Genomic DNA, 25984 nt, shown 5'->3' with positions numbered 1-25984 from the left:
TCAGTGAAGGTGTATTTTAATATTGGGCTACAGATGCGACTTCTCTAGTGGGTAATAGGTTTTTGACTTCTCTGAATAAGACGTAAGTGGGATGCGACAGGTCTTCAATTTACTCAGTCATGAAAAAGAGAGCTGGAGGTGCATACAATTGGACTCATAATAAGGCTTCTATGTCAAGCTGCATTTCAATGTTGATCTGTGTTTTGATGTCAACATTTTGGACCCCCTTGATGTCCGGTGGTGTTTTGAGGCAAATCAGCCTTCATCAATACATAGGTCAACATCATACCAGATCACGTCAAATGGGAATGCTGTAGATCATCATGATGCTCAATTTTTGGCTCTCCATCCGCTAGAGTACTCAGAACCTTTGCCCAGGAGAGAAAGAGGAAGCCCTCTCTGATTGTTCTGAATTATTGGAAGTAGCTTACAAGTGTTGTATTTCCTCTTGTTCACAGAGTTGGATTTATTCCCAACTTCAAAGTTCCACCTTCAAAAGGCCAGGGGGTTCTCACAATTGCCAGGGGGTTGACAGTCAGGAAGAGACACGATGGACAGGTTATTGTAGTCAGTGGAGACCTTTTTACCACAGGAAGGACACTTCATGAAGAGTGATAGAATTTCTTAAATAAAATAATGTAAATCAGAAAATGGTTTTAAACAACCAATAAACCAAGATTCGCCTCAGATGTCAAATTGATATGAATTTGAAGGCTTTTGGAAGTTTATTTAACACAATTTGGTGAGTCATTAAGACCCACCCCGTCAAAACGTGCGGTCTCCCCATCACATTCAGAGGGGAACCCCAGGGGTCCACTGGCGGAGCTTCAGATGACTGTGCCAGCAGGAAATCCTTGCCCTGATGGTTCAATATCCCCAGAATTGCCAGGTCATAATGACGGTTGACCTGCTCTGTTTAGGGGAGGGTAATTATGACTATTGTTCCCTGACCTGGATTGCCATGCCAAACATGGCTGTACCAGGCAAGGAAATCAATCAACGGCCTCTAAACAACCATGTGTATCAGACGCATATCTTTTATTCTTTATAAAAAACAAACTCCTGCAGTGGGAGAGTATTTAAAAACACAAAGAAAAAAACGTTATTACACATGCTTAGCAAATTACTCTGCCTTTCTTGCAAGTGCTTCACTGGCAGATGCGTGCCCTGCGGATGGGAATATTATACAAGGGCAGGAGCTACTCCATCAGGGGTACTGCTGTGTCTGGCGGGCAAACCACCCATCTACAAAGGACCCACTTTATCTTCATTAAGATATGTTCCCAAACATAAAAAAGATACTATGTTTTATGGCCTTAAAGGGCCATGTCAATGGGAAACATATGTTTGGTAATAAATGCTCATTCAGTCCTTGAAATGCAGAAGTTGTGTCCGCTACATTCTAGTACTTTGATAGGGAAGGCTGTTGTTACTTCCTCAGTATCCAGCTACGACAGTGGTTCCCAAACTGTGCGCCGTGGCTCCTTGGGGAGCTGTCAAACCTTGCCGGGAGGGGGGGGGGGGGGGGGGGTGGTTTACACACCATGGACTTTAATGCATTTAATGTTGAAGGGTCTGTTGGCTTCAGTCAAACTAATTCATTTGGGTGGGGAGAGGATGTAGCAGTCGACCTCGAAGCTGGGGAACGAGGTTCGAGTCTTGGCAGGGACGCTCAACATCCCTTTTAAGTGTAATTTATTATTTTGTAGAATTTCATATAGCGCGAACTAGACCCAAGAAATAAGTATCAGAGCGCTTTACATGAGCACCAATTTAAATACAGATGGACACATTATTTTTTTTTGGTAGGCAAGGGGAGATTAAGTGAGTTGCCCAGAATCACAGGATGTTGAGCGTCCCTGCCAGGGCTCAAACCCGGTTCCCCAGCTAGGTTTGACGGCTCCCTAAGGAGCCACGGCGCAATTTTGGGAACCACTGGAGTAGTTTCTTGCAATGAGGAGAACATCTATGTGGTGAAGAATAGCATAAATAATTTCACGCATATGTAAGGTCCGTCCCTGCTTATAGACAATTTATACTTTTCCTTGAGCATACTCAGTATCCTGTGACACTCAGTGTCCACTTGCATTTGAACTGCTGTTAACTGAAATATTTTCCACATCTCTAAAGTACCTGTACTTAGTCGTACTCCGCTTTTGTGCATGTGCTGGAACCTATTTTGAATATTCATGTTAATGAGCCATCTATGCATGTAGCCCTCATGGCCTTTTAATTTAGTACTACCTATCTTCCTTCTGCATTCCAAGGACATATACAAATCACCCTCTGCCCATAATTATACTGCTTTTCCTGAAAGGTAGATGCTTATTTCAGCATGCATTACCATGAAACTGGAGGCATCAATCATTAGTGCAGTTGTAAAATATCACCAGCATGCCTTCATACATTTGACAGTATTATAATGAATACTGGTGTCCTAAAGGGCAAAAATTATAGTATATACAAGAAGACTTGTCTTACGTTGTTTTTTCCAAGCGTTTAGTAGAAAGTGTAGTAAGCACCATGGCAGTCCTTTCAGCTGCTGAACAGGAAGCAACACAATTTAATTCAGGAATAAACTTTATTTGTGTACACCAATCCCCATGCACAGCCTAAAAAAGAGAATTCCACTTTTGGTTTACCATGCTATATACACATCCAAGTCTACAATAACAAAAACTGATTGTGCTTCTTAAGTAAGATTATTAAGTAACAATATTCTAAAAACCAACACACTCATTTTTTAAGGCATGTCACAGCACTTCTGAGCAGGAAGAATCGATATGAATTAGGATAAATAATCATACATTATTTTACACAATGGGTATTACTATATGCACACTGTATATTCATTTAGAAAAAATGTATCCTATGTACTGAAAAAAATACACATATTTAGGATCACACTCCAATAGAAAAGAACACTTTGTAGACTGTACAATTCTACTTCATCAGTAAGAAGAGTCTACATTATAGTACAACATAACCTATTTTGTACATCATTTTCATTTCTTTGTCTGCCTCTGAACGGTATTAGTTGGTAACACTAAACTTTAAGGTTATCTATAGTCTTAGTTGCCCAAAAAACAGGCATACTCCCCAGATTCATAAGCATAGAATTCTTAATACCTGCCCAGCTAGATCCAGGAAAATTGTATTGAATGTTTGGTCTCTCGCAATGCTCCACAGCAAAGGAATCATTCCAGCTCATTTTTAACTCACATATGCTGACATATGTAAACTGTGCCTGTGAAGTATGGGGAGCAACTGAGAACTACCTATGATTTCCTGCTTGAAATGGAACTATTTCCTACCTGTAATCCGAGTTCTTCTGCAAAAGGTACTATGCTAGCCAAAAAGATTCTGTAAGGAAACTGGATTTATTTTGGCATCTGCTTTGGCATCACAGTCAATGCAGCAATGTCTGATAAGTGTATTTATCAATGTTCAAGTGGTCACTTTACATATGTCAGTCCTTAACAAATTATTTACCTTCGCTCATGCTCTTTCTAGTGGATACTCTATCTAACCACAGATTCCTCACCTTTGAAAAAATCCTTGGCAACAGATTTCTCAAAACAATTGTCTCTGCCAGCCAGCAGGCAGTGCTGTTAACTCTGAGACAGCCTTGCAGTGCCCCTGAAGTGACGGTGTAGAGATGCATCTAGGCTCCGCTTGACACATGAGCACTAACGTCTGTTTTGTCTTTGCACTCTTCTGTGGCCTTAGACGCAAATCAGACAAGACAAACTAGAGGTGACAGAGTGCAAAAACTATCTTGGGAACTTTTTAACAGATGTAGAAGTCTACTCCAACGAAACAGGAGAAGGAAATATAGAGAGAATTCTGCTGTATACTGTAGCCACCGGAAAGAGCAATACTGAAGGTTAATTAACTTGTTCTGATGGATACTTGTAATCGCTGATTTCTTGTGGTACCTTCCAACAGGAGCAGGGTCTGAGGACTGTACTCAGCAAAGGTATGGCAGAACTGAGCCAGCAAAGTGCCCCCTTCTGAAAAGTTGGCTGTTGAGGTAGCAGTGCTTGTTGTATGCACAGATGCACAAGAAGCAGCCTGGCAGATGTCTAGGACAGGGACCCCTTTTGCCAGTGCCATCAAGGCATCTTTTGCTCGGGTAAAATTAGCACATAAGCCGTCAGGAGCTTCCTTCTTTGCCAGGGCATAGCATGTCCTTATGTACAAGAAGTTCCACACGGTGAAGTTCCGGTTCTGAAGTGCCTTCCACTTCTTACCTGCAAAGCCCATGAAGATCTGGTCATCTGCATGGTATTCCTTTGACCATTTGATGTAAAAGGTGAGTGCTGTGCCTGGATTGAGCCGATGAAGGTTTTCCACCTCTCTTGTGGGATTTTGAGGAGAGAAAAAGTAAGGCGGTAATGGACTGAACCATTGGAAAGGGTGAAACAACCTTTTGCAGATAGTAATCCTGGGTGCTGAGCACCAATTTATCCTTAAAGAAAGTGGTGTATATAGGTTGCACTCACAGTACCTGCAGATCACTGACAAAGCCCAAAGAAATAATGCAATGAGAAAAAACATCTTGATATTTAGGAGCTATGGAGAACAGGTGTGCATGGGCTTGAACAGCATGCACATCAGAAACATCGAGGACCAAGCAGAGGTCTCATTGAGGCATGATGAAGGGCTTTGGCGGAAACATGTGCTAAGCCTTTTAGGAATCTCATCAATACAGGTGACTTGAATAAAGAAGGTTTGTCTGGCAAACATAAAAAGGCCAATAAGTGTGAGATATAAACTTTAAACTTTGCCTATCACAAAGTCATGCTGGTCCAAAGACATTCCAAACAATAAAACATATGATAACTCAGGCTGTAAGGATCAAAGTGGCGATCTCACACCAGGCTCTAAATAGGTCCCAAAGCCTTAAAGTTTGTGGATACAATTGAGGGGAGTCTGGCAACATGAATCACATCCACTACCCAGCAAATTGTAACTGTTCAGTCACCATGCATTGAGGTGTTCATTGTGAAGATTCGGGTTGAGAATTCTGCCCTGTTACTAAGAATTCAGGTCCTCCCAACCAGGAAGACAAATTTAAGGGAAAATTCTCAGGCTCAACGGATCAGGTTATCATTGTCTCTTGGCCCAAACAAGGGCTTTCAAAATGACATGGTCACTGTCTGTCCTGACTGTCCTCAGAAATTGCGGCAGGTAAGGTAATGGTTAGGAATGTGTCCAGAAGGCCTGGGCTTCATAGCTGCTGACAAGCATCCCCTTGGGATCTCCTTAGCAGAAGCTCAGAGTGAACATTTTGAATATCTCCTTCCATAAGAAGGCATTCAGGGGGCGAAGATCCAAAATCAGCCTGAGCTTACTGTCCCTTTTTGGGCACCAGGAAGCAGCAGGAGTCTCCTCACCCATTTCCGGTACCCTCTAGAGGCCTCTTTGGCCAAAAGGAACCTGACTTCTTGCTGAATGATGGTGCCATGAACAGTCGAAATTTGGGTAGGTACAGGTGGGATACAAGGAGAGAATGAATGGAATTGCAAGGCATAACTTTTGGCAAGCCAAGATAATGGATGTACTCTAATGTAGCTGTCTTTGAAGCCTTCCAGTGCAGAGTCAGCATTTCTCCAAAGAGAACAGATTCATCAAATGGCATGTCTATTAAAGACACCTGGATATCTCCTAAAAATTTAGTAGCAGATCCAGGCATGACACCATGGCACAACACTGGTGCCCAAGGCAGGGTATACACAGTGCGTTGTGTCGCAGCCATTCTTTTTACTTATTTGGCAGCAACTTGTCCATCGTAAATTTCTTGTGGTAAAACTGTCTTGAGGCCCTCAGTGATTGTCAGCAAGACTTCACTGGCCATGTCCCAAAAGGTATATGTATAATGCATAATAGAAATACTGTGTTCAGACACCCTATAGCTAAACTGCAAGATGAAATTCTCTGTTGCAGAAAGCGTTAATATCCTTCGACTGCCTATCTGGCAGAGAAGAAGGGAAGGCATTCCGGTTGACTCTGCTTTTGGATGTATGCCCCACCAGGCTTTGCAGGAATCCCCACTGTTGGATTAGAAAAGCTGGGTCACCAGGGGCAAGTCTGTGTCATCTAGCCTCTGAGCGACTGCCTGGGAAGCCAAGCATAGCTCCATTCAAGCAGACATCAAAGTGTCTATTAAAACCTCACATAAATGCTGCAAAGGCTACTATGTGGCAGGCTCGGGCTACAAGGTTTCTATCAACAAATTATCCTTCATTTGTATTGTGTGCATTTGGAAATCACAAATTTCTGCTGCTCTGTGGATAACGACCGCAAGAGAAGCACTTTCTTTTGTGGAAGGGAGGGATGTGATTCTAACTTAATCTTAGGAAAAATGTCCAAATCACAAGCATTTGTAGGCGCACGTACAATTAAGCATGAGTATAATAAGGGGGAAGCTAGTTGCCTCCCTCCTTATCGACATCATCATGATGAGGTATGCCCTGAAGCCCTTGAACTGTGTCCAAGTCGAAGCTGTAGAGGACCTCTAGACTCCTATATTACTAGCATCAGCGAAGTGACTGGGGATTACTTTCCAAGGGTGGGGGCTGTGCTTTGGTTATCTCATAGCACACTATAGGTCTGGCAGGGGCAGATGTCATCTCCAGGTCAGAAACCTGAAATGGTATGAGCGGAACTAGTGCTGATGCAATAAGGACTGCAGTGGCTTCTATGGTCAAAAGGCCAGCACATACAAGGGAACATACAAGGAACCGGAAGAATCCCAGTGGGATCATATGGCGCCGGAGAGGAACCATTTTGCGTAAATGGGACTGGAGGCCCCTGTAGCCCATGCTGGCTCAAATGCAGTGGGTGCCGACACTGCCTTGAAGATTTGCAACAAGGCCTTCTTAAAGGCCTCTATCTACTGCGGAGTAGACAATGACCCAGGAACTAGGGGTGGCCTGGGAGCAGCTAGGAGATGGGGTAAGAGATGGGCCCTTAGATTGCAGTCTACTCGGCCTCTCACCTGATTTGGAGTGGCAGGGGGGTGATGAACCCCACTTAGCCTTCTTACACTTGTGGGACAATGTGTACTTTCTTGAAAACTCAGATTGAGAACGTGATCTGACGCAATTGAGAGGGGGAACATCGATGCAGCCTGGAGCAGTATCGGGAACGGTGTTTCAAAAGTGACCTCTTTCTGCGTTCCACAACAGAGTTTTGCTTTCCACTCCCAGATCACCATCGGGGCACATGTTGCACAACTTCGAATCAGGACTAGAACTGAAGCACCGCAAGCAAACGTGAAGCAGCTGATATCTGTATTTATATAAACAAGTGCTGTTTGGGGGGGGGACTGTCTTCAGTCTTTCTGATGTCAACAGAACCTACAAAGTTTGGAGTAGAGGCCCAGATCTGTGATGAAAGGACAGAAACTGAAGTTAGCACGGAAGGATGGCATGTGTATAGGGCTCCACATCATCACTTTCAGGGCGGCGAGAGACAGTGTGAGACCATCGCCGAGTCGGACAGTGCCCCCTACCAGCATGTAGGAGCAATTGCTTTGAAAATCTGAAAACACTTGCGCACTTGGGATTATTATAATTGTAAGGAACCTAGGGTTAGATGTATCCATCAGAAGGAACGATTTTTTAGTAATGTAACAATAGCCGCTTAGCTCTTGTGCTCTGAGCTTACCAAATAAATTTACGTTGACACTATGATAACAGAAGAAAACATAAAACAATCTAGTCTGTTCAGATGGGCCCATAACTGACTCAAACAAGTTCTGAATGCCTAATGTCTTTCGTCTTATCTAGATGGAGTTTCAAAAAGCTTTCAAAACAACAAAACAATTTAAAGACCCCTCTGCTGGAGAAGAGGGATTCAGGAAATGGTTGGAAAATGGCTGAAGAAGAGTGATTCATAAAAATGACAGTATGACACTACTTTAGGGAGGAAATTAGGATGAATTCTGATACATTATCCTTACAGAAAACTGTATAGAGCTCCTAACAACGCAGAGTAAGAATCTCACTAACCTTGCCAGCTGAAGTGAAGCCTCCAAGGAAAGCTGCTTTGTAAGATAATAAATAGAAGACAGCCTTTATAATTTGTTCAAATCTAGGGAACATTAACAATGAGAGCACTATGTTTATTTTCCATGGCAAAGATGGTCTTAATGAAGTAGAAACCTTTTAATCCTTTCTGCAAAAACTTTTATCACAGGGAATTTGACAAAATAAGCGTGTGAAGGTCATTCTCGATAGACTCTAGAGGCTACAAGATGTAACTTTATTACAGAAAACAGTAGGCCACCCTTCGTCAAATACACAAGATAAGGAAGCACCCGTTCCTTTAAAATCTAGCTGGATTGATATTCTTCTGGATACAACTGATGGAGAACCTTTTCCATTTAAAAGCATAGAATATCCTTGTAGATCAACCCCTAGCCTCCTTTAAAATGTACATAAAATCCTGTGGAAAATGTAAGAGCCTTTATTGCAGGAGTATAGACTCTAGGCCATCAGACTCAAAGACCGAAGGTAGGAGATGCAGGATCTGGCCCAGAATTGGAACAGGTCTGGTCTGCGAGGCAGCCTCTTGTGTAGATATGATGCGTGTTCTGAATTTCTCTTTTTTTAGAACATGGCCCAGAAATGGGGTTTCAAGACCCTATGGTACTACGGGATTAATTTAGCCAGAAAACCTGGTTGACTGCAACCACCCAGCTACCCACTGAGCATTACTAGACTGAGATGCATATTAGGTAACAAGCAGTCCTGGTAGACATCACAGGGAAAATTAGTGGAACCCAAATCCTCTTTCGTCATGGAAAGGCATAGTCAAGAACACTAGGAAAGCAGGAGCACATTTTAAAGATTTATATGAGACCAAATTACTATCCTAGTGCACTGTTGTACAGTGCTTAGCTCTTCTCCTGAGCTGGCACTCTAGATTCCTGGTAATGTTCTTTATTCTAGAGTTCTCCTTCGCCCTGTTGGCAGTTGGAGCTCTGGCCAGATGAAGGATGGGCTTACCTGTTCTGTGCTGCAATAAAGCTGTTTCCTGCAACATCTATTCGTGGAGTCATCTTATTATTTACAACATTTGGCGACTTGGACTGGCGATGTATCTGGCCACAGCCTCCTCGTAAAGATTGCAGCTGGGAAAAGATTTACAGAGCGGTAGCACCAATTCCTCACGAACCCAGCGTGGTGTGCGACGTTGGAAAGGATTTCATTGCAGTAGTGTTGGTCACTGCGGAATCGATCGTGACATTTAGGAGATTTCCGGAAGAATTTCCTATTTGTGTCTTCGTCGGAGTTAGTGACGTCACCTCCTTCAACGTCTCTTCTTTGATGGCGTGCGTGATCCTGACGTAGCCTGGTGAGTCGCGCATCTCCGACACTGCACGCGAACCGCATTGCTGGAGCACATTCACTCTCAAGCGCATCTGACGTCAGAGACGTGACTGACACTACGCAAGACGTAGTCGGCCATTTTTAAATTTAATCTTCACTGTCTGTCTGTGGTTGCTAAGCGACGCATTTCACCGGGATCTTCACTGCGGTCTGTAAGCGACGCACTTCACCGGGATCTTCACTGCGGACTGTCAGAAGCAGCATTGTGTAGCGGACCTTCGATATTCTAGTTTGGTAATAGTAACTAATATAAAACAAACAAAATAGCGGTAACAATATTTACCAAGAGGATGAATAATAAAGATTACTGTAAACTGATGGTCTCACAAAGTTTCTTTATATCAATATCCCCAACTCCTTAGTCTTCGCTGAGCTAAAACTAGCACCAAGAGGTCTACTTCAAGGTTCAGAGATGGATCTCACTTGCACATACGTTGTCAGACAAAAGAACCAATCTTCAGTAAGGAACAGAAGCAGCTACATCTGCAGCTCACAGTTAGCAGATAAGCCAGCCGAATGAAAGCTTGACGTGTCTTACTCGAAGCCTTTGGCAAGGGAAAGGGATAACAGCTTTGTATGACCCACAATCTTGGATCCGAAGTATGGAGTCCCTCTCTATCTCATAAAGCTTTATACTAGTTTATATATTCTTTCTGAAAATTGTTAAATATTTAAAAAAAAATCAAACAATTAATAGGAAGTCTTTTTAACCTTTCATTTACTTATATTCTGTGAAACCTTGCTTATGTTTAAAAACAATAAGTGAAAAACTGAGATATGAATTTCCATGAAACTTGTACTTTGAAAACAATCACTGGAACGAAAATGTAAAATCATATAGAGTAAAACATGATTATAGATTAGAGGAGGCAGAATAAATCATGATGCAAGTTTGGCACTCTATTTTTTTTGTTCTCCCTTCTTGGTTTCGCTTCTCAAAGTTTTCCCTACTCGATACTTCTCCTGCTTATTGGTGTATTTCCTAGTTACTGCGGTGATTATCATTGCCTCTGTTCTGGGGAAGCTGGTACCTTACCCTATATGTCTGTCTCATTATCACAGCCTCTACTGATTGCGTTTCACATTATGGGTCCTGTCCTCCAACTTCATCCTCATTTTCTGTGTTCCAGCTCTGAACAGTTGCCTGTGAGATCCAAGGGGGTGAAGATTCCTTACCATGCTGTTGTGTCTTATTTTTTTAACCCCTCTCCTCCCCACAAAGTAAATTTTTTGGGCACGTATATCACTGTGTTCTAGGTTTATATCAGTGGGGAGATCTGGGATGCTCATCTGAGTTCACCTGCTACTTGTGCCATGTCTAACAAGGTAGACGGAAGAAAGCCTTGCCCCTAAAGGATGCACATTGACATCAGTTCTTGCCCTGTTACTCGTTCTTGCTTTGTCACTTTACTTTACTCGCTACAGTTACTTTACTTGCCATTGTTCTTGCCTGTTACTTTAACTTCGTGTGTTTAACTTTTTTGCCTTCTGTTAATTCTGCCTTCATGCCGGTTGCTTTTGCCTTTTGCTAAATTCACTTTTGCTTCATACCTTTTGTTTTTGCCTTTTTTTGGTTGAAATACGCCTGTGATTTCATTGTTTGTCTCAGCGGCTCCCGCCGCTTGCTTTCCTGCTCTCCCGCGCCCCTTCCAGGGCCTACTTAATGAAGGCTGCAGTGCAGCTACGGAGCGTACACGCTGGCGGTGCACCAAATACAGGTCCATCTGGGCCCGTCCGCACCTGGACCGCGTCCAGTGCCAGGAACCCTGGATATACTGCCACCCACAGCTACACTGGCGCAGAGCTCAGAGCTTTGGACTCCAGACCCCCGAAAACAATAACTGCTGCCGCACCTCTCTGCGCTTAACAGTTGGGCCATTAGCTTGTTGCCACTGCCTTTTCTCCTGCAACACCGAAGCACCTATGCATGCAACCACCACCACCATGCCAACCATGAGGGAACCTGAACAACTCCACTGTCTCCGGCTCAATGCCTGATCGCTCTGCAAACACGCCACCGAGATCTGGGACACCATCCTCTCCCTCATCCCTAACGTCATCTTTCTCAAAGAGACCTGGCTCAGCCTTGCATCCGCACCTGACATCGCCACGGCCACGTCCAACGGCTGCAAGATAGCACACCGAGACTGCATCAACAAACACAGAAGTGGGATTGCCATCATCCACAAAGAATCCATCCTATGAATCACGGACCACACCTCCCCGACCACTGAACAACTCAACTTCCAACTCAGAATAGACAGAAAAACCAGCACCAGAGGCACCCTCGCCTACAGACCTCCAGGGTGCTGCAATGCTATGCCAGAATTCATCTCTCCCCAAGCCATCAACACTACATCTTCCTCTGAGACTTACATTTTCACCTCGACGACCCCAAAGACGCCAATACAGTCAATCTTCTGGGCCTCACCCAGCTAGTCACCGACCACACACACACATCGCAGGACACAAGCTGGATCCCATCTTCACAGCTAGCAACAGAGTCAAATACAGCTATGATCTCCGACTGCGCCGACATAGTCGCCCCATCAAACCCACTAGACTCAAGAGATCCACCAAACATAGCAACTGGTACACCCCGGAACAGAGAGATCTACAAAAGACAAATGCAAGCAACTGGAAAGCAAAAGGCGCACCAGCAAGGAGCCCACCAACTGGATCACCTTCAAGACATTGTTCAACCAGTACCGCCGACTCCAGGAAGAGACGAGAAGGAACGTCTTAGCCGACGGCATTGAAGCCAGTTCCAACCACAGCAAAGAACTCTTCAGCTCTGCAACCGCTCAGTGACTGAAAACATCATCACCCCCTCTACGGAACACTGCGACACCCTGGCAGACTTCTTCCATGACAAGATCTCCAACATCTACAAAAACTTCGAACCCCATCCCGTCGCCAACATCCTCAGCCTCCTCGCATCTCCATCGCAACCTCCAACCACCGGATCACGGCCTGAGACCAGCTCACCACACAAAGCACTAATGACATCATGCTCTCCGTCGACTCAGGAGCACCACCGAACCCATGTCCCCACCACATGTTCAACCTCGGCAACAACACCATCAGTGACAAGCTCACAGCTATTTTCAACACATTCATCACCTCGGTCACCTTCCCAGACTAGTGGAAGCATGCAGAAGTCAAACCCCTTCTCAAGAAACAATCTGAAGACCCCGACGTGCACCAAAACTGCCGGACCATCTCCCTGTTCATGACAAAGTCCTCAAAAAGGACATAAATCGCCAACTCACAGAATACCTTGAGAACAACAATCTTCTGGACGCATCCCATTCCAGATTCCGCACGAACCACAGCACCGAAACTGCCCTGATCACAGCCACTGACAACATGAGAACCGTCCTAGACCGTGGAGAAGCAGCTGTCCTGATCCTCCCGAACATCTCAGCAGCCTTCGACACTGTGTCTCACCACACCCTGATCAAAAGGCTTCATCAAATCGTAATCCAAGAGGACGCCCTCAAATGGATCGCTTCCTTCCTCACTGTAAGAACACAGAGGCTCTGCTTTCCACCATTCACAATGAAGCCCAAGAACATAATATGTGTCATCCCTCAAGGATCATCCCTAAGCCCTACTCTGTTCAACACCTACATGACCCCCCCCCCCCGGGCGTCATCGTCCGAAACCATGGACTGCACATTATCTTCTACGCAGATGACACCTAACTCATCCTTCCTCTATCTGAAGACCCTTCCCCCATGAGGGCCAACTTTCACCAGTGCAGAACCAGTGTTGCTGACCGGATTCAAAACAAATGCCTCAAGCTCAATACGGACAAGACTGAAGTACTGATCTCTGGGACCAAAACCTCCCCGTGGAATGACTCCTGGTGGCCTGCTGAACTGGGTCCTTCTCCCACCCCCACAGACCAGGCCCGGAACCTCAGTGTTGGACTTGGCCCTTTTTGGCAGGTTCACCCCTGAACTTTTTTGCCTTAAGCTCTGACATGGTGGTATTGATTTTAGGCCTCTGCGCACTTTAGCAGTGTGGCCCAGTGTAAAGTGTGTGCGCGCTCTGAGTGCGTGTGGTGAGATTGGCCTGCCCTCTCATAGGAATGCATGGGGGATATGTGTGTCCTTGGTAATTCCTGATATGAGAGGAGTGCAGGGGCGAGTTTAGTATGTATGAACTCGTGAGGATAAATGCTGCACAATGGTGTGCGCAGATTTATGGTGACTGGTGGAGAAGTGCCACTTTTAGAAGTTGGTATTTCTGTGTACTATGTGTCTGCCTGCATGATGTGAATTGCATGTCTGGCTTGTGAGTGACAGGAGCTGAGAGGTGTGGGTGGCTCCAGGAGCCAGGGGCAGTCTTCCCAGGGGTGAATAGAGAGATCTGCATGCAAATGGGATTGAGGAGTTGCACCTAGGGCCTGAATAGGACTGTGCCTTCCCTCCACAACGCTGGCTCCGCCCCATGTGGTGCATCTGATCACTGAGACCCCACCTGACAAAGAAGAGAGGAGCTGAGCAAAACAAAGTGCTCCAAAGCTCCCCTGAACCAGTTGCATCTGGTTCTCCCATGTCCTGCACTAAGAAACAATGGGATTTAATGGTATAAATATAGGGGTTGTGACCCCATGAAACTGTTCTGTTATTGGATCCTGAACTTGCGTGGGTGTGCTGCTGCTGGGGCCCAGGGGGGGCTGCCATGAGGGCTTGCCTCCCTGGGCCCTGCCTTGCCCCTGGAGACCTTTTTGAGACCCTTCTGCTTGCTTTTTGTTCCAGGACCCTACCAAGACTTTGGCTGCACTTTTGCACCCTGGGAGTGCTGTGCTTTGTTTCTTTGATTTTCTCCAGGAGAGGGAGAGCCTGGGGGCTGCGCAGTGCTGAGCTGCAGCCCCTTTGGGAGGGTGTCCACCCCACATTTATCGTTGTCTTGCGGGTGCCCACCCCGCTTTTGTGCCGCTGATGCTTTTCCTTTGATGCCGGTGCCCACTCCGCTTATTTTAATTTAAATCGTGGGTGCCCACCCCACATGGCTGCTTCATGTTTATTGCTTGAGGACGGGTGCCCACCCCGCCTCGGTGTGTATTTTAAAATGGGCGGGTGCCCACCCCGCGTTGCTGCCCTGAGTGAAAAAATCACCGCTGCAGCTCCAATCAGCCAAACAGGAAGTCAGGCAAACCCTGTCGGGACATGGGCGGGTCCTGCCATCAAACAGGAAGTCGCCTCAGGTCCCGGGGGAAGGAGGAGGAGTGCGGCATGGTGAGAGGGCTCCCATGACCTGTGGGGAGCCCCAGCGCCAGAAGGAGGAAGCTGAGGTGACCGGAAGGCTGCCCGTGGTAGCGCAGCTGATCGGCGGGGCTCCCAAGTCCAGAGGGAGAACCCCACATGGTGTGCAGAGTGTCGCAGGCCACCAGAAGCCTTGCGGGCTCCATCATGAAGTCCTGGTCCCAGAAGGGGGACCGGGCAAAGCGAAGACGGAGGAGTCCTGCTCCCAGAGCCGGTGAGTGGGGGCTCGAGAGGGGTCCGTGCTTTTCCCTGTGTCAAGGCCAATTCCCTGAGCGGACCCGCCGTTGCGGGCCGCTCCAACGTTGGGGACCATTTCTTTTTCGGGCATATTTGTTGGTTAGAGGGTCCAGAGGGGCCTGTGCTTCCCCAGTTCTGACCATTTCCTACAGCTGCCCCATTTGGCTAGCGGTCAGCTGCAACGTGTGAGGGGCCAAGTTGTTTAAAGAGGCCCAGTGGGGCCCGAGGGCACAGTTGTGCCACGGCCCCTTTACTCTGTCCTCAGCTGCATTCCACCATCGCGGGCAGCTGCAACGGTTGGCGCATTTGTTCTAAGGACACATTGAGAGCCCAAGCCTCATTTGATATTCACAGCTGCCCAGCAAGTAGTGGGCAGCTGCACCATTTAGGTTATCCTTTCTTTGGGGGACATATGTTTTAAATTAGGAGTGAGAGGCACTCCTTTGCCCCAGAGACTCACAGCTGCGCAGCACTTAGTGCCAGTTGCAACGTTTAGTCCTGCGCAGAGAGCGCAACCGTGACTTTTTCTGCTTTGGCAGCGCGCCCTGACTCTTGGGACATAGGCCATTTGAGCCCCTTAGAGATGGCCAGTAGGCCAGGGGGACTATTAGGTTGGTAGGGCGCCAGGCCCTAATGTGATTTATGTAGGTGCGCAGGAAATATAATTCATGTACTGTTTTAGGCACCCTGATTTATGCCTCTAGATGTGATTTTATGATTATGAGGTTTTACATACTGTGTGATGTTTTTATTCTCTACTGTGGTTTAGGTGTGAGTTATTCCCTACTTTTCATAAACAATAAACAACGAAGAATACATGCATCAAGATTAGGAGTGTAATAGGGCAGAAAGAAACAACATAAAAAAAGAAAAAGGAGAAGAAGATAAAAAAGAAACAGTTCATGGAGCTTTAACATATTAAAGATACACAACTTATATATAATAGGCATAGAGGCTATTTTAACCATTCCTCCACGGGGCCCAGATCTTACAGGCTAGCTTCCGCCTATGCCTACCCTTTAATGTAAATACTCCAGACTCCAAATTATAAATAGCTAGCAACCTGGCTCTCCAGTTAATAAATGTAGGTGCTTCAGGGCAAAGCCATTGTGAGGTGATACACAGCCGGATCATAGACATGGCTATGAACAAAAATGCAAAGATATACCGCGAGTTTCTAGGCGCCGCTGAGCCTTCAACACCTATTATCACCATCTCTGAGGACAGTGAACATGGAATATTGAGTGTAAGGTTAATAAATCGCTCCACATTGCACAAGAAGTCACGCAAGCTCGGGCATGAATAAGACATATGAATAGCATCCGCTGCATACAGCCCACACCTTGCACAATGATCACCCTTTCTACAACCCCATTTCGCTATTTTTGCAGGCGTATAGTATAGATCAAACACTGCCGTGTAATTTTGGGTCCGGAAACTACCAGAAACCAGAACCTCACTTGCTAGCTCCAATGCAAGCCTCAGATCAACCCCAGTCTTGCCAAGTTTACCCTCCCACTTAAGATTTTGCGCCTCAAGGTCGTCCGGGAGACTAGACAATAAGTATTGATACACTGTCCCTATTGTAACTTTTTTTTTTAACCAACTCATATATCACAAGCGTATCTAACTTTGAGGGGGCTACACTGAGACGTTTGAAAATGAAACTTCTAAGCGGTAGGTATTTTAAAAAATCATGCGTATTCAACTGAAACTTATCCCTCAAAAGACGAATAAGATAGTATTTGCCCGGCCCCCACTAAGTCCCCTATAACATGAATTCCAAATGCCTGCCATCTGAAAATAGTCTGATCCTGAAAGATACAGGGTAGGAGTCTAGCGCCTTTGAATGGAGTATAAATTTTAACATTGGGAATAGACAATTTCCGCCAAATCTTCTGCCAAATTGAGAACATAGCAATGACCACCTTAAACCTGGTCTTCTTAAAGTAACTAGGCTCCAAGACTTGCGTCAGGATACCCTTAATGGCCGTGCCAAGACCAATCTCAAAGATAGTAGGTCTATTACATGGCTGAACCTCAGCTCTTTCTCCCACAGTGGTACTCCCAGAAACTGAACCATCATAGACCAGTAATATAATAACAAGTTGGGTGCAGCCCATCCACCCCGATCACATGGGAGACACATCCACTTACCCGCTCTACGGGAGCGGCGATACCCCCAGAGAAACCTATAGCAAATCCTATTGGCCTTAACCAAACTTTTTTGCGAAAGTTCTAGAGGGATTGTCCTAAAAAGGTACAAAAACTTTGGGAGCACCAACATTTTGAGGACACTACAGCGACCATAGAGGGAGAGATGTAAGAGATCAAGCCATTCCAATTTAGTATTTACAGCCTCCACCACCGGTAGAATATTCAAATCCGGAATGGTTTCTACTGCAGCTGTAATCTTAACTCCTAGATAAATTGCTTCGCTGACCACTGGGGCATCAGAGTACGACATATTGGGTATTTGTACTACCTGGGTTTTTGCCACATTTAGCTTATACCCCGATTCTGATACAAACTGTTTGTCAGACGCCATAAGAACCGAAAATGCAGAAGAAACATCTGATGTTAAGACAACAATATCGTCTGCATAAGCCAGCGCACGGTACTCTGTACCTTCGATCCTTATCGGCGAAATGCCTGAATGTCCTTCGATTTTGCTCAGGAACGGATCGATGTACAGAGCAAATAGCAAGGGTGTACAAGGGCACCATTGCCTAGTACCTCTGCTAATGTTAAAATACCCTAACTCCTGACCAGAAATACACAGCACTGCTACTGGAGAAGTATAAAATGCCCAAATTGCCTGAATAAACTCATTACTGAAACCCTTCCACCGGAGCACGGCCCACAAGAACTCCCAGGAGACCCTGTCAAACGCCTTCTCGGCGTCCAACAGGATCAACCCGAGGGGAGAGGCCGTGACCTGGGCCCAGTCCAATAGGGCGATGACGCGCCGGACATGGTCCACCGTGTCCCTGCCTGGGATAAACCCATGTTGACGCAGGGAAACCAATGGGACGATCACCTCTACCAACCTAGATGCTAACATTTTGGAATATGTTTTGCTGTCGCTATTTATGAGAGAGATTGGACAAAAAGATGACAGGCTCAGCTCGGGCTTTCCCTTTTTTTTAAACAAGACAATTGTAGCCTGGCGCCACGAATCAGGGACAGTACCTCTCTGCGCTGCCCTGAGGACAGTTAAAAGGTCTAATCGGACCTCCCCAAGGAAGGTCTTATAAAATTCCAAGGGCAGGGAATCAGGACCAGAGGCTTCCCATTGGCTAAGGCTTTTACCGCTACCTCAACCTCCTCCCATGAAATAGGGGCCGACAACCATTCATTCTGCTCGTGAGAAATCTTAGAGGTATCCAACCCCAGCAAAAAATCCTCAATCTCAGACTCCCACTGAGTGCTCCTGATGTCTTCAGTATAGAGTGCTAGATAAAACTTTTAAAACACATCGCCCACTCCCTCCCGAGTGTTCTGAACCACCCCGGTTTCATCCTGGATTTTAATAACACGACTCTGCAATCTTTTCTGTTGGAGCCTCTTGGTCAATACCCTACCAGAATTCTCTCCATATTCAAACATCGTTGTACGGTATTGGAGATATTTAATAGCCGAGTCCTGTCCGAAAGACTCCAAGAGTTTAGACTTTAGTATGGCAACTGTCTGCTGACACTCTTCTATATTAGACCCATTCTTAATTTTGGATGTTAGTTCTAACTCTGCGAGCCTAAGCTCCTCAATACGACTCTTCACCAACTCCTGTCCTGCCTTCCGGCGAAAGGATGAAAGACTCTTAGTCTCGCCGCGGACTGCGGCCTTTAATGCGTCCCAGACCATGTGATCAGATGCAGTTCCCCTATTAACATCTAAAAACTCGACTAACCACTTTTTCATATGAGCCTGATAAACCTCATCCAACAGGAGTTTTCTTTCAAAAGTCCAGGCCCTCGGAACTCTGCATAGACAAGACCAGGGACATTCCACAACCAACAGATTATGATCTGACAAAATTCTAGGAGGGGCAGAGATAGAAGCTGTTTCGCCCATCTGATCAGAGATAAAAAAATAATCCAACCGGACCATTTTATTGTGAGGGGCGGAGTAGTATGTATACCCGTCATCTGCTTTATTTTGCCGATGCCATAGGTCAGTTAAACCATGTTCTTGTACTAGGGTCTGAAGAGCCTTAAACACTCTGAGTTTTCTACCAGAGTACTTATGATGATCACCTACCAAATTAAAATTACTGGGTAAGTTAATATTCATGTCTCCACAGATAAACAGGGGAGACGGTCAAGTGGCTAATTCTACATTTAAGTATTTAAACACTTACGGGTCACCTAAGTTTGGCCCATATATATTACATATTGTTAGCAATCTGTTATCGACTAATATTTCAGCAATGATCCATCTACCCATCCTGTCCTCCTGGACCTTAATACAGACCCCCACTCCACGCTTCAATAAGATGACAACACCCCTAATCATAGAGGTCTGTTTAGAGCAAGCAATTAGGTCATATCCCGGAGCTTCAAACACTCACGTCTCCCCCAAGGTATATGAGTCTCCTGTATACATAATACATCTAATTGCATAGTGTGAACAATTTTAGAAAATAATGCTCGTTTTTAGGATCATTAAGTACACAAATGTTCCATGAACTTAAAATAAGTTTACCCAGCCCCATTAACACAAAAAAAACGTTTAAACTCGGCTGTGCATTTTCAAAATTTCCAGACATATGAATTGGTATATAACAACATTGATCGAATTTCAACCCACAAAACCACAGTAATCTTTTCCTTACGGCGCCGATTCCCCCTGTGTACATCGTCCTTGGAGGTGTCTTTGCGGTAGCATGGCTCCGAAACTTACAGCCAAGACCGCATCTGCGAGGGCTCGATCTGCTGCCATCGCCGCCCGAGCTAATAGCCCAGCTGAATCGACAGATGCTGCCAAAGCCTCGCATCTAGCGCGAGGGGGAGACGCCATCGGAGAAGGTTCTTCGAGCAGCAATCGGGCTGCCTCCACGGCGGCGAGCGGTAAGATCAAGCAGACTGTTCCCGTACTTTTAAAAAACCTGACTGCTAAAATTAAAACACCGGCCGGTATTGTGGAAAGCAAGCAAGCACACCTGAGCCCTCCACAAACGTTCAATGGTGCAAATTCAGCAGGAGTCGCATTAGCCCTACCGGACCCCCCACGAGATGCTGATGATCTTCCCAAGAATGGGGGGGGCGCGTAGGTGTCTATAATGGAGCAAATTCACTCTGTGCAACAGGGGCTCATCACGAAATGCCCAGTGGTGGTTACCCTGGAAAATGATCCCATATTGAGAGCCTCGCAGCCTGTGTCCAGTCTCCCGGTGAATGGAATTATGGGAACTGTAGTCCAGCCAATAGAGAATAATCCAATTCCGGTGCATCCTCTTCTAGCTGTTAATATTCCTGAGCACATGCTATTGCTACTGGTGATATTGATGGTGCTATTGATGGTGGTGAATCTTCCAGGGAACCTGAATGGGGGGATACATTTTTCTCTCTATCAGAACACACGGGGTCTTCAATGGATGAAGAGGACGATCAGGACAGGGAATGGACTGATGATGATAGTGACGCTGGAGATTGGTGGTTAAACGAAGTCCTCAGCAATGAGGTTTCACCCCGTAGCCCTTGCACTGTCCTCAAAGCTAATAACTTAAAAGCTCAGGGTGCTTTAAACAAGGTTGCCACGGTATCTGGATTACCATCCTGGGATAGCTCTTTCTCCGTGCAACTCGCCCAGGGGAGAGTACTTCAACTAAGGGCCTGAATACACCACTTAACCACGCTGAGTTGCCACCAGGAGGGATAACAATTGCTGTTATCTACCAGACTATCATGGTGCATCATGAGGAGTCTCAGCAGGAGAATGTTTGTACACAGGGGGTCTGTTGCAGGGTCCAAAACTCCATTCGCAGAGTGGCCAAAACTAGTACGGACATAGCTGCTAGAATCGGAGAGGCCGAGGAGAGGATCTTTAATTTAGAGGACGCCCTAGCAACGCAGAAGGTCACAACTGATACGATTGGTGCACAAAAAGATGACATTCTATGGAAGCTGACTGATTTAGAAAATAGGGCTAGGAGGAACAATCTTAGGATTTTAGGGGTCCCGGAAGGTCGTGAAGGAGGAGTTGTCAGGCAATTTGTGGTTGAACTATTCACCGAGGCATTCCCTGATGTAAATGACGCTGCCATTATCTGTTTTAACTACTATCTCTGCTGACTGCGAGCAGCTTTTTTACTCGACTTTGGTCCTGCTGATTACGAGCAGCGACCTTAATTTTTAAAACAATCTTACCTCTCTTTCGCTGACTACTAGCGGGGACACTCATTTCTGAGTGGATCGCCACCCGCGTGGAGGCCAGGCCGCCTGCTGTGGGTTGACCGCCTAACGGGCTCCCCAGCGGTCGCGGGCGCCATCATTGAAACGGGTTGGCTGCGAGCTAGAGCCTCACCACACCCCCCTCGCCATCCTCCTATTTTAGGACCTCCCTTCTCTTCCCTAGTGATTGCAAGCAGCCCTATGGCAGGGGGCTGACGCGCAATTGCTGGAACGCTGCCATTATCTGTTTTAACTACTATCTCTGCTGACTGCGAGCAGCTTTTTTACTCGACTTTGGTCCTGCTGATTACGAGCAGCGACCTTAATTTTTAAAACAATCTTACCTCTCTTTCGCTGACTACTAGCGGGGACACTCATTTCTGAGTGGATCGCCACCCGCGTGGAGGCCAGGCCGCCTGCTGTGGGTTGACCGCCTAACGGGCTCCCCAGCGGTCGCGGGCGCCATCTTGGAACGGGTTGGCTGCGAGCTAGAGCCTCGCCACACCCCCCTCGCCATCCTCCTATTTTAGGACCTCCCTTCTCTTCCCTAGTGATTGCAAGCAGCCCTGTGGCAGGGGGCTGACGCGCAATTGCTGGAACGCTGCCATTATCTGTTTTAACTACTATCTCTGCTGACTGCGAGCAGCTTTTTTACTCGACTTTGGTCCTGCTGATTACGAGCAGCGACCTTAATTTTTAAAACAATCTTACCTCTCTTTCGCTGACTACTAGCGGGGACACTCATTTCTGAGTGGATCGCCACCCGCGTGGAGGCCAGGCCGCCTGCTGTGGGTTGACCGCCTAACGGGCTCCCCAGCGGTCGCGGGCGCCATCTTGGAACGGGTTGGCTGCGAGCTAGAGCCTCGCCACACCCCCCTCGCCATCCTCCTATTTTAGGACCTCCCTTCTCTTCCCTAGTGATTGCAAGCAGCCCTGTGGCAGGGGGCTGACGCGCAATTGCTGGAACGCTGCCATTATCTGTTTTAACTACTATCTCTGCTGACTGCGAGCAGCTTTTTTACTCGACTTTGGTCCTGCTGATTACGAGCAGCGACCTTAATTTTTAAAACAATCTTACCTCTCTTTCGCTGACTACTAGCGGGGACACTCATTTCTGAGTGGATCGCCACCCGCGTGGAGGCCAGGCCGCCTGCTGTGGGTTGACCGCCTAACGGGCTCCCCAGCGGTCGCGGGCGCCATCTTGGAACGGGTTGGCTGCGAGCTAGAGCCTCGCCACACCCCCCTCGCCATCCTCCTATTTCAACGGCCCCCATGTGTCAGCGCAGCGGACGAGTGCAGCGGGCGCGTCGTAGGCGCGCCGGAGTTGCGCCTGAGTTAAGCCCGTCTGCGCCCGTCCGCGGCCGACCGGGGCAATGGGCGCGCCACTCTGTCCCTCTCCATACGTATTCCCGCTCCTCCCTTATGTTATGTCACAATCCCGCACTTCCCCCACCTGAGTCTGCCCTCAGGCTTGCCCCACTTGGTTTGTTCACTACCCGTAATTCTTTTCCAGAATTCACTACGCCCCGTCCTATTCCCAGGTTGCTGGTTTCGGAACCCAGACCCTGTACTCACTCATTAGCAAAAGCCTCTAACCCTTATTTCTCTGTGTCTTACCTCAACACCCGGTCCCTGGTCAGTCACCAACTAGATATCTTTTACCTGTTGGAGTCAGAGCAACCGGATATCCTATTCCTGACCGAGACCTGGTTAACAGATGACTCCTCTCCTGATGTCTTGGCTGCCATTCCCCCTGGTTACTACATACTACAAGCCAACCGTGCCTCTGGCAAGGTCGGAGGGGGGGGTCGCTGCTGTCATTAAGCACCCGATCCGTTTTTCCACAGTGCCTACTACCAGCATCCCCATGACGGATTGCTTGGTACTCAGATTGGAACAGCCAGGGTCTTCTCTTATATGTGCCCTGATTTATCGTCCCCCTCAACCCATGCCCAATTTTCCTGCCCAGTTTGGTGATCTCGTCTCTCAGCTCACCCTCAATAATTCCAACGTCTTGGTTCTGGGAGATTTTAACTATTGGCCATCGGACGCCCATGAATCCCCTGGTTCACTGGCCTTCTCAGACCTCATGTTAGGTCTGAACTGCACCCAGCACATTCACTCTCCTACGCATATAAAAGGGCACACTTTAGACCAGGTTTGGACATCTTGCCTGGATATATCTGCCCCTCTTGTCCTGCCATGCCTTTGGTCAGATCACTTTCTAATTACTTTTACGCTCGGGATGCCCCGGCCTATCATTAAGCCCCGAGAAACCAATTTCTTGGCTCGTAACTGGAATAGGTCAGACCTAAATGATTTTAGTTCTATCCTTAGTTCCTCAGTCCCCCCCATCTCTGATCTATCTGTCCCCATCGATGTCCAGACATCAAATCTCAATCGTTGGCTTACCTCTGCTGCCGACGTAGTAGCTCCTTTAAAACTAGTTAGAGCTAGACGCTGCCATGACGCTCAAAGGTGGTTCACCGAGGACTTGCGAGCTTTAAAATTGGGCCTCCGTCAAGCAGAACGGTGGTGGCGCCGGGGGTATTCCCCCGAGACCAAGGAGGTTTTTTGCTCTCTGCTCAAAAAATACAAAACAGCTATAGCCTTGGCCAAATCCACTTATTTTTCGAATAAAATTATGGATTCTGTAAATAAATCTAAGGACATATTTTCAATTGTAGAGGAACTATCCAACCCAGCGAGACTCACAATAGGGCCCCTTCCTTCTCAACACCTGTGTGATTCCTTGAACGAATTTTTTCATAGAAAAAATTGTTAAAATCAAATCCAGCATCGCTGCCCAAACCCTGCTTGTCCCTCCCTTGTCTACTGAGCCTATTAAATATCTTAAACCTTACACTCTAACCTTGATCCCCCCATCTCGACAGTTAATTTTTATTCTCTCTTGCATAAAATCTCCTCTGGCTCCCCCCGGGATTGCTGCCCTCCCTCGGCCCTTCGAGCCGCCTTCACCTCCTGCCCTGAACTCCCCCTGACCCTTATAAACAACTCTCTGGCCACAGGGGAAGTTCCTTGTTCCTTTAAACAGGCCGAGGTGGTTGCCATCCTAAAAAAACCCTCGGCAGACCCCTTCATTTTGAGCAACTACCGTCCTATATCCCTTCTCCCTTTCCTCAGTAAAGTCTTGGAATCGCACGTAACTCAAACACTCAGCTCCTTTATTGAGAATTCATGTGTCTTAGACTCCAAGCAGGCAGGGTTTAGACCTGCGCATTCCACGGAGGCAGTTATTCTCTCCGTGATGGACGAACTGCGCAGAGGGGCTGATGTTAACACTCGTCAAGCCCTTGTCCTTTTGGATTTATCGGCCGCCTTTGACACGGTCGACCATGGCATCCTGGTCGGCCGTGCCAGAGAGGCTGGTATCCATGGGACCGCCCTGGACTAGGTTCAGTCTTTCTTGACGGAACGTCAACAAGCCGTCAGGCTGTCCCAGTTTTCCGCCTCTCAGGTTGAGCTGACCTGTGGTGTTCCCCAGGGTTCATCATTGTCCCCTCTCCTTTTTAATTTGTATTTAGCCCCCTTACTTCGTGCCCTTCGTGGGATGAGCGTCACCGCGTTCAACTACGCGGATGACATCCAGTTGATCTTCACCATCGACTCTTCCGAGGAATCCATCTCTATTTTTCAAAATACACTCTGTTTCATCAGTAACTGGATGAGCTCAAACCACCTGAAGCTTAACCCCGACAAGACTGAACTTATTCTTGTCGGGGGAGCTTCCAATCCTTGGCAGCCTTCCATCTGGCCTGCCAGCCTTGGAAGCCCTCCCTCTCCAGTCAACTCCGCTAAAAGCCTGGGTGTCGTCATCAGCAATGACCTCTCTATGACTCCCCAGATCAGCGCAGTAGTGTCCGCCAGCCATTTCCAACTCAGGAAAATCCGAAAAATTTCCCGCCTACTTACCACCGAAGCGCTCACGTTAGCGCTACTTGCGTTGGTGATCAGCCGACTTGATTACGCTAACGCATTGTATGTTGGCATTCCTGAGTACCAACTGAAAAGACTCCAGCTGATCCAAAATCAAGCTGCTCGCTTGATCTACCACCAGCCGAGGGATCAGCACGTTCGTCCACTTCTTAAGAGTCTTCATTGGCTCCCGGTATCTGCCCGCTGTAAATTCAAGCTAGGCTGTATTATCTCCAAGTCCCTTTCTGGTCAGGGTCCCTCCTTTATCTCTTCCCTTCTCCATCCCTATACCCCGCCCCGCAATCTACGTTCATCCCAAATGGCTCTTTTATCTGTTCCCAGGTTCAAGAGGAAAAAATACGGGGGCCTTAGGTTCTCTCTTCTGGCCCCATCCCTCTGGAACTCTCTCCCACTCTCTCTCAGGCTTGCACCCTCATATCCTGGTTTCAGATCACTTCTTAAAACCTTCCTTTTCACCACTTCATACCTTTAGATTCCGTCTTACATTCTTTTCACTGCTCCCCCAGCACAGCGCCAAGAAACCTAATGGTGTTAGCCGCGCTTAAGAAATTTATTTAACATAACATAACATAACATTGGCAGTTCGAGGTGCAACGAGCACATCGATTCCCTTTTAAGCAGAGACAGAAATTAGGTTAATCAGGGGATAAATCCAGAGCAATTTTGATATGTCTCAATAATTTTTGGGCGAGAGAGAAGATTTTTGATTTAGCTAGACCTG

At 46.8% G+C, this 25984-nt stretch overlaps 1 protein-coding gene across 7 annotated transcripts in view; it reads right to left on the bottom strand.

Moving 5' to 3' along the window:
- EFCAB8 (EF-hand calcium binding domain 8) overlaps positions 1–25984 on the bottom strand; it is a 1715964-nt gene that overhangs the window by 1049419 nt on the left and 640561 nt on the right. For 6 of the 7 annotated variants that reach the window (XM_078651814.1, XM_078651813.1, XM_078651812.1 and 3 more), the window contains one exon: positions 2482–2612. The exons of the other annotated variant lie outside the window; for it this stretch is intronic. In XM_078651814.1, coding sequence (XP_078507940.1) covers positions 2482–2612 — 131 coding nt within the window. The remainder of the gene's footprint in view (positions 1–2481; positions 2613–25984) is intronic. 7 annotated transcript variants of the gene reach the window in all.

Source organism: Lissotriton helveticus, chromosome 7 (assembly GCF_964261635.1).
Source record: "Lissotriton helveticus chromosome 7, aLisHel1.1, whole genome shotgun sequence".
NCBI lineage: Eukaryota > Metazoa > Chordata > Amphibia > Caudata > Salamandridae > Lissotriton > Lissotriton helveticus.
Note: the sequence above shows the minus strand (reverse complement) of the source record. Positions and strands in the feature narration are given on the sequence as shown.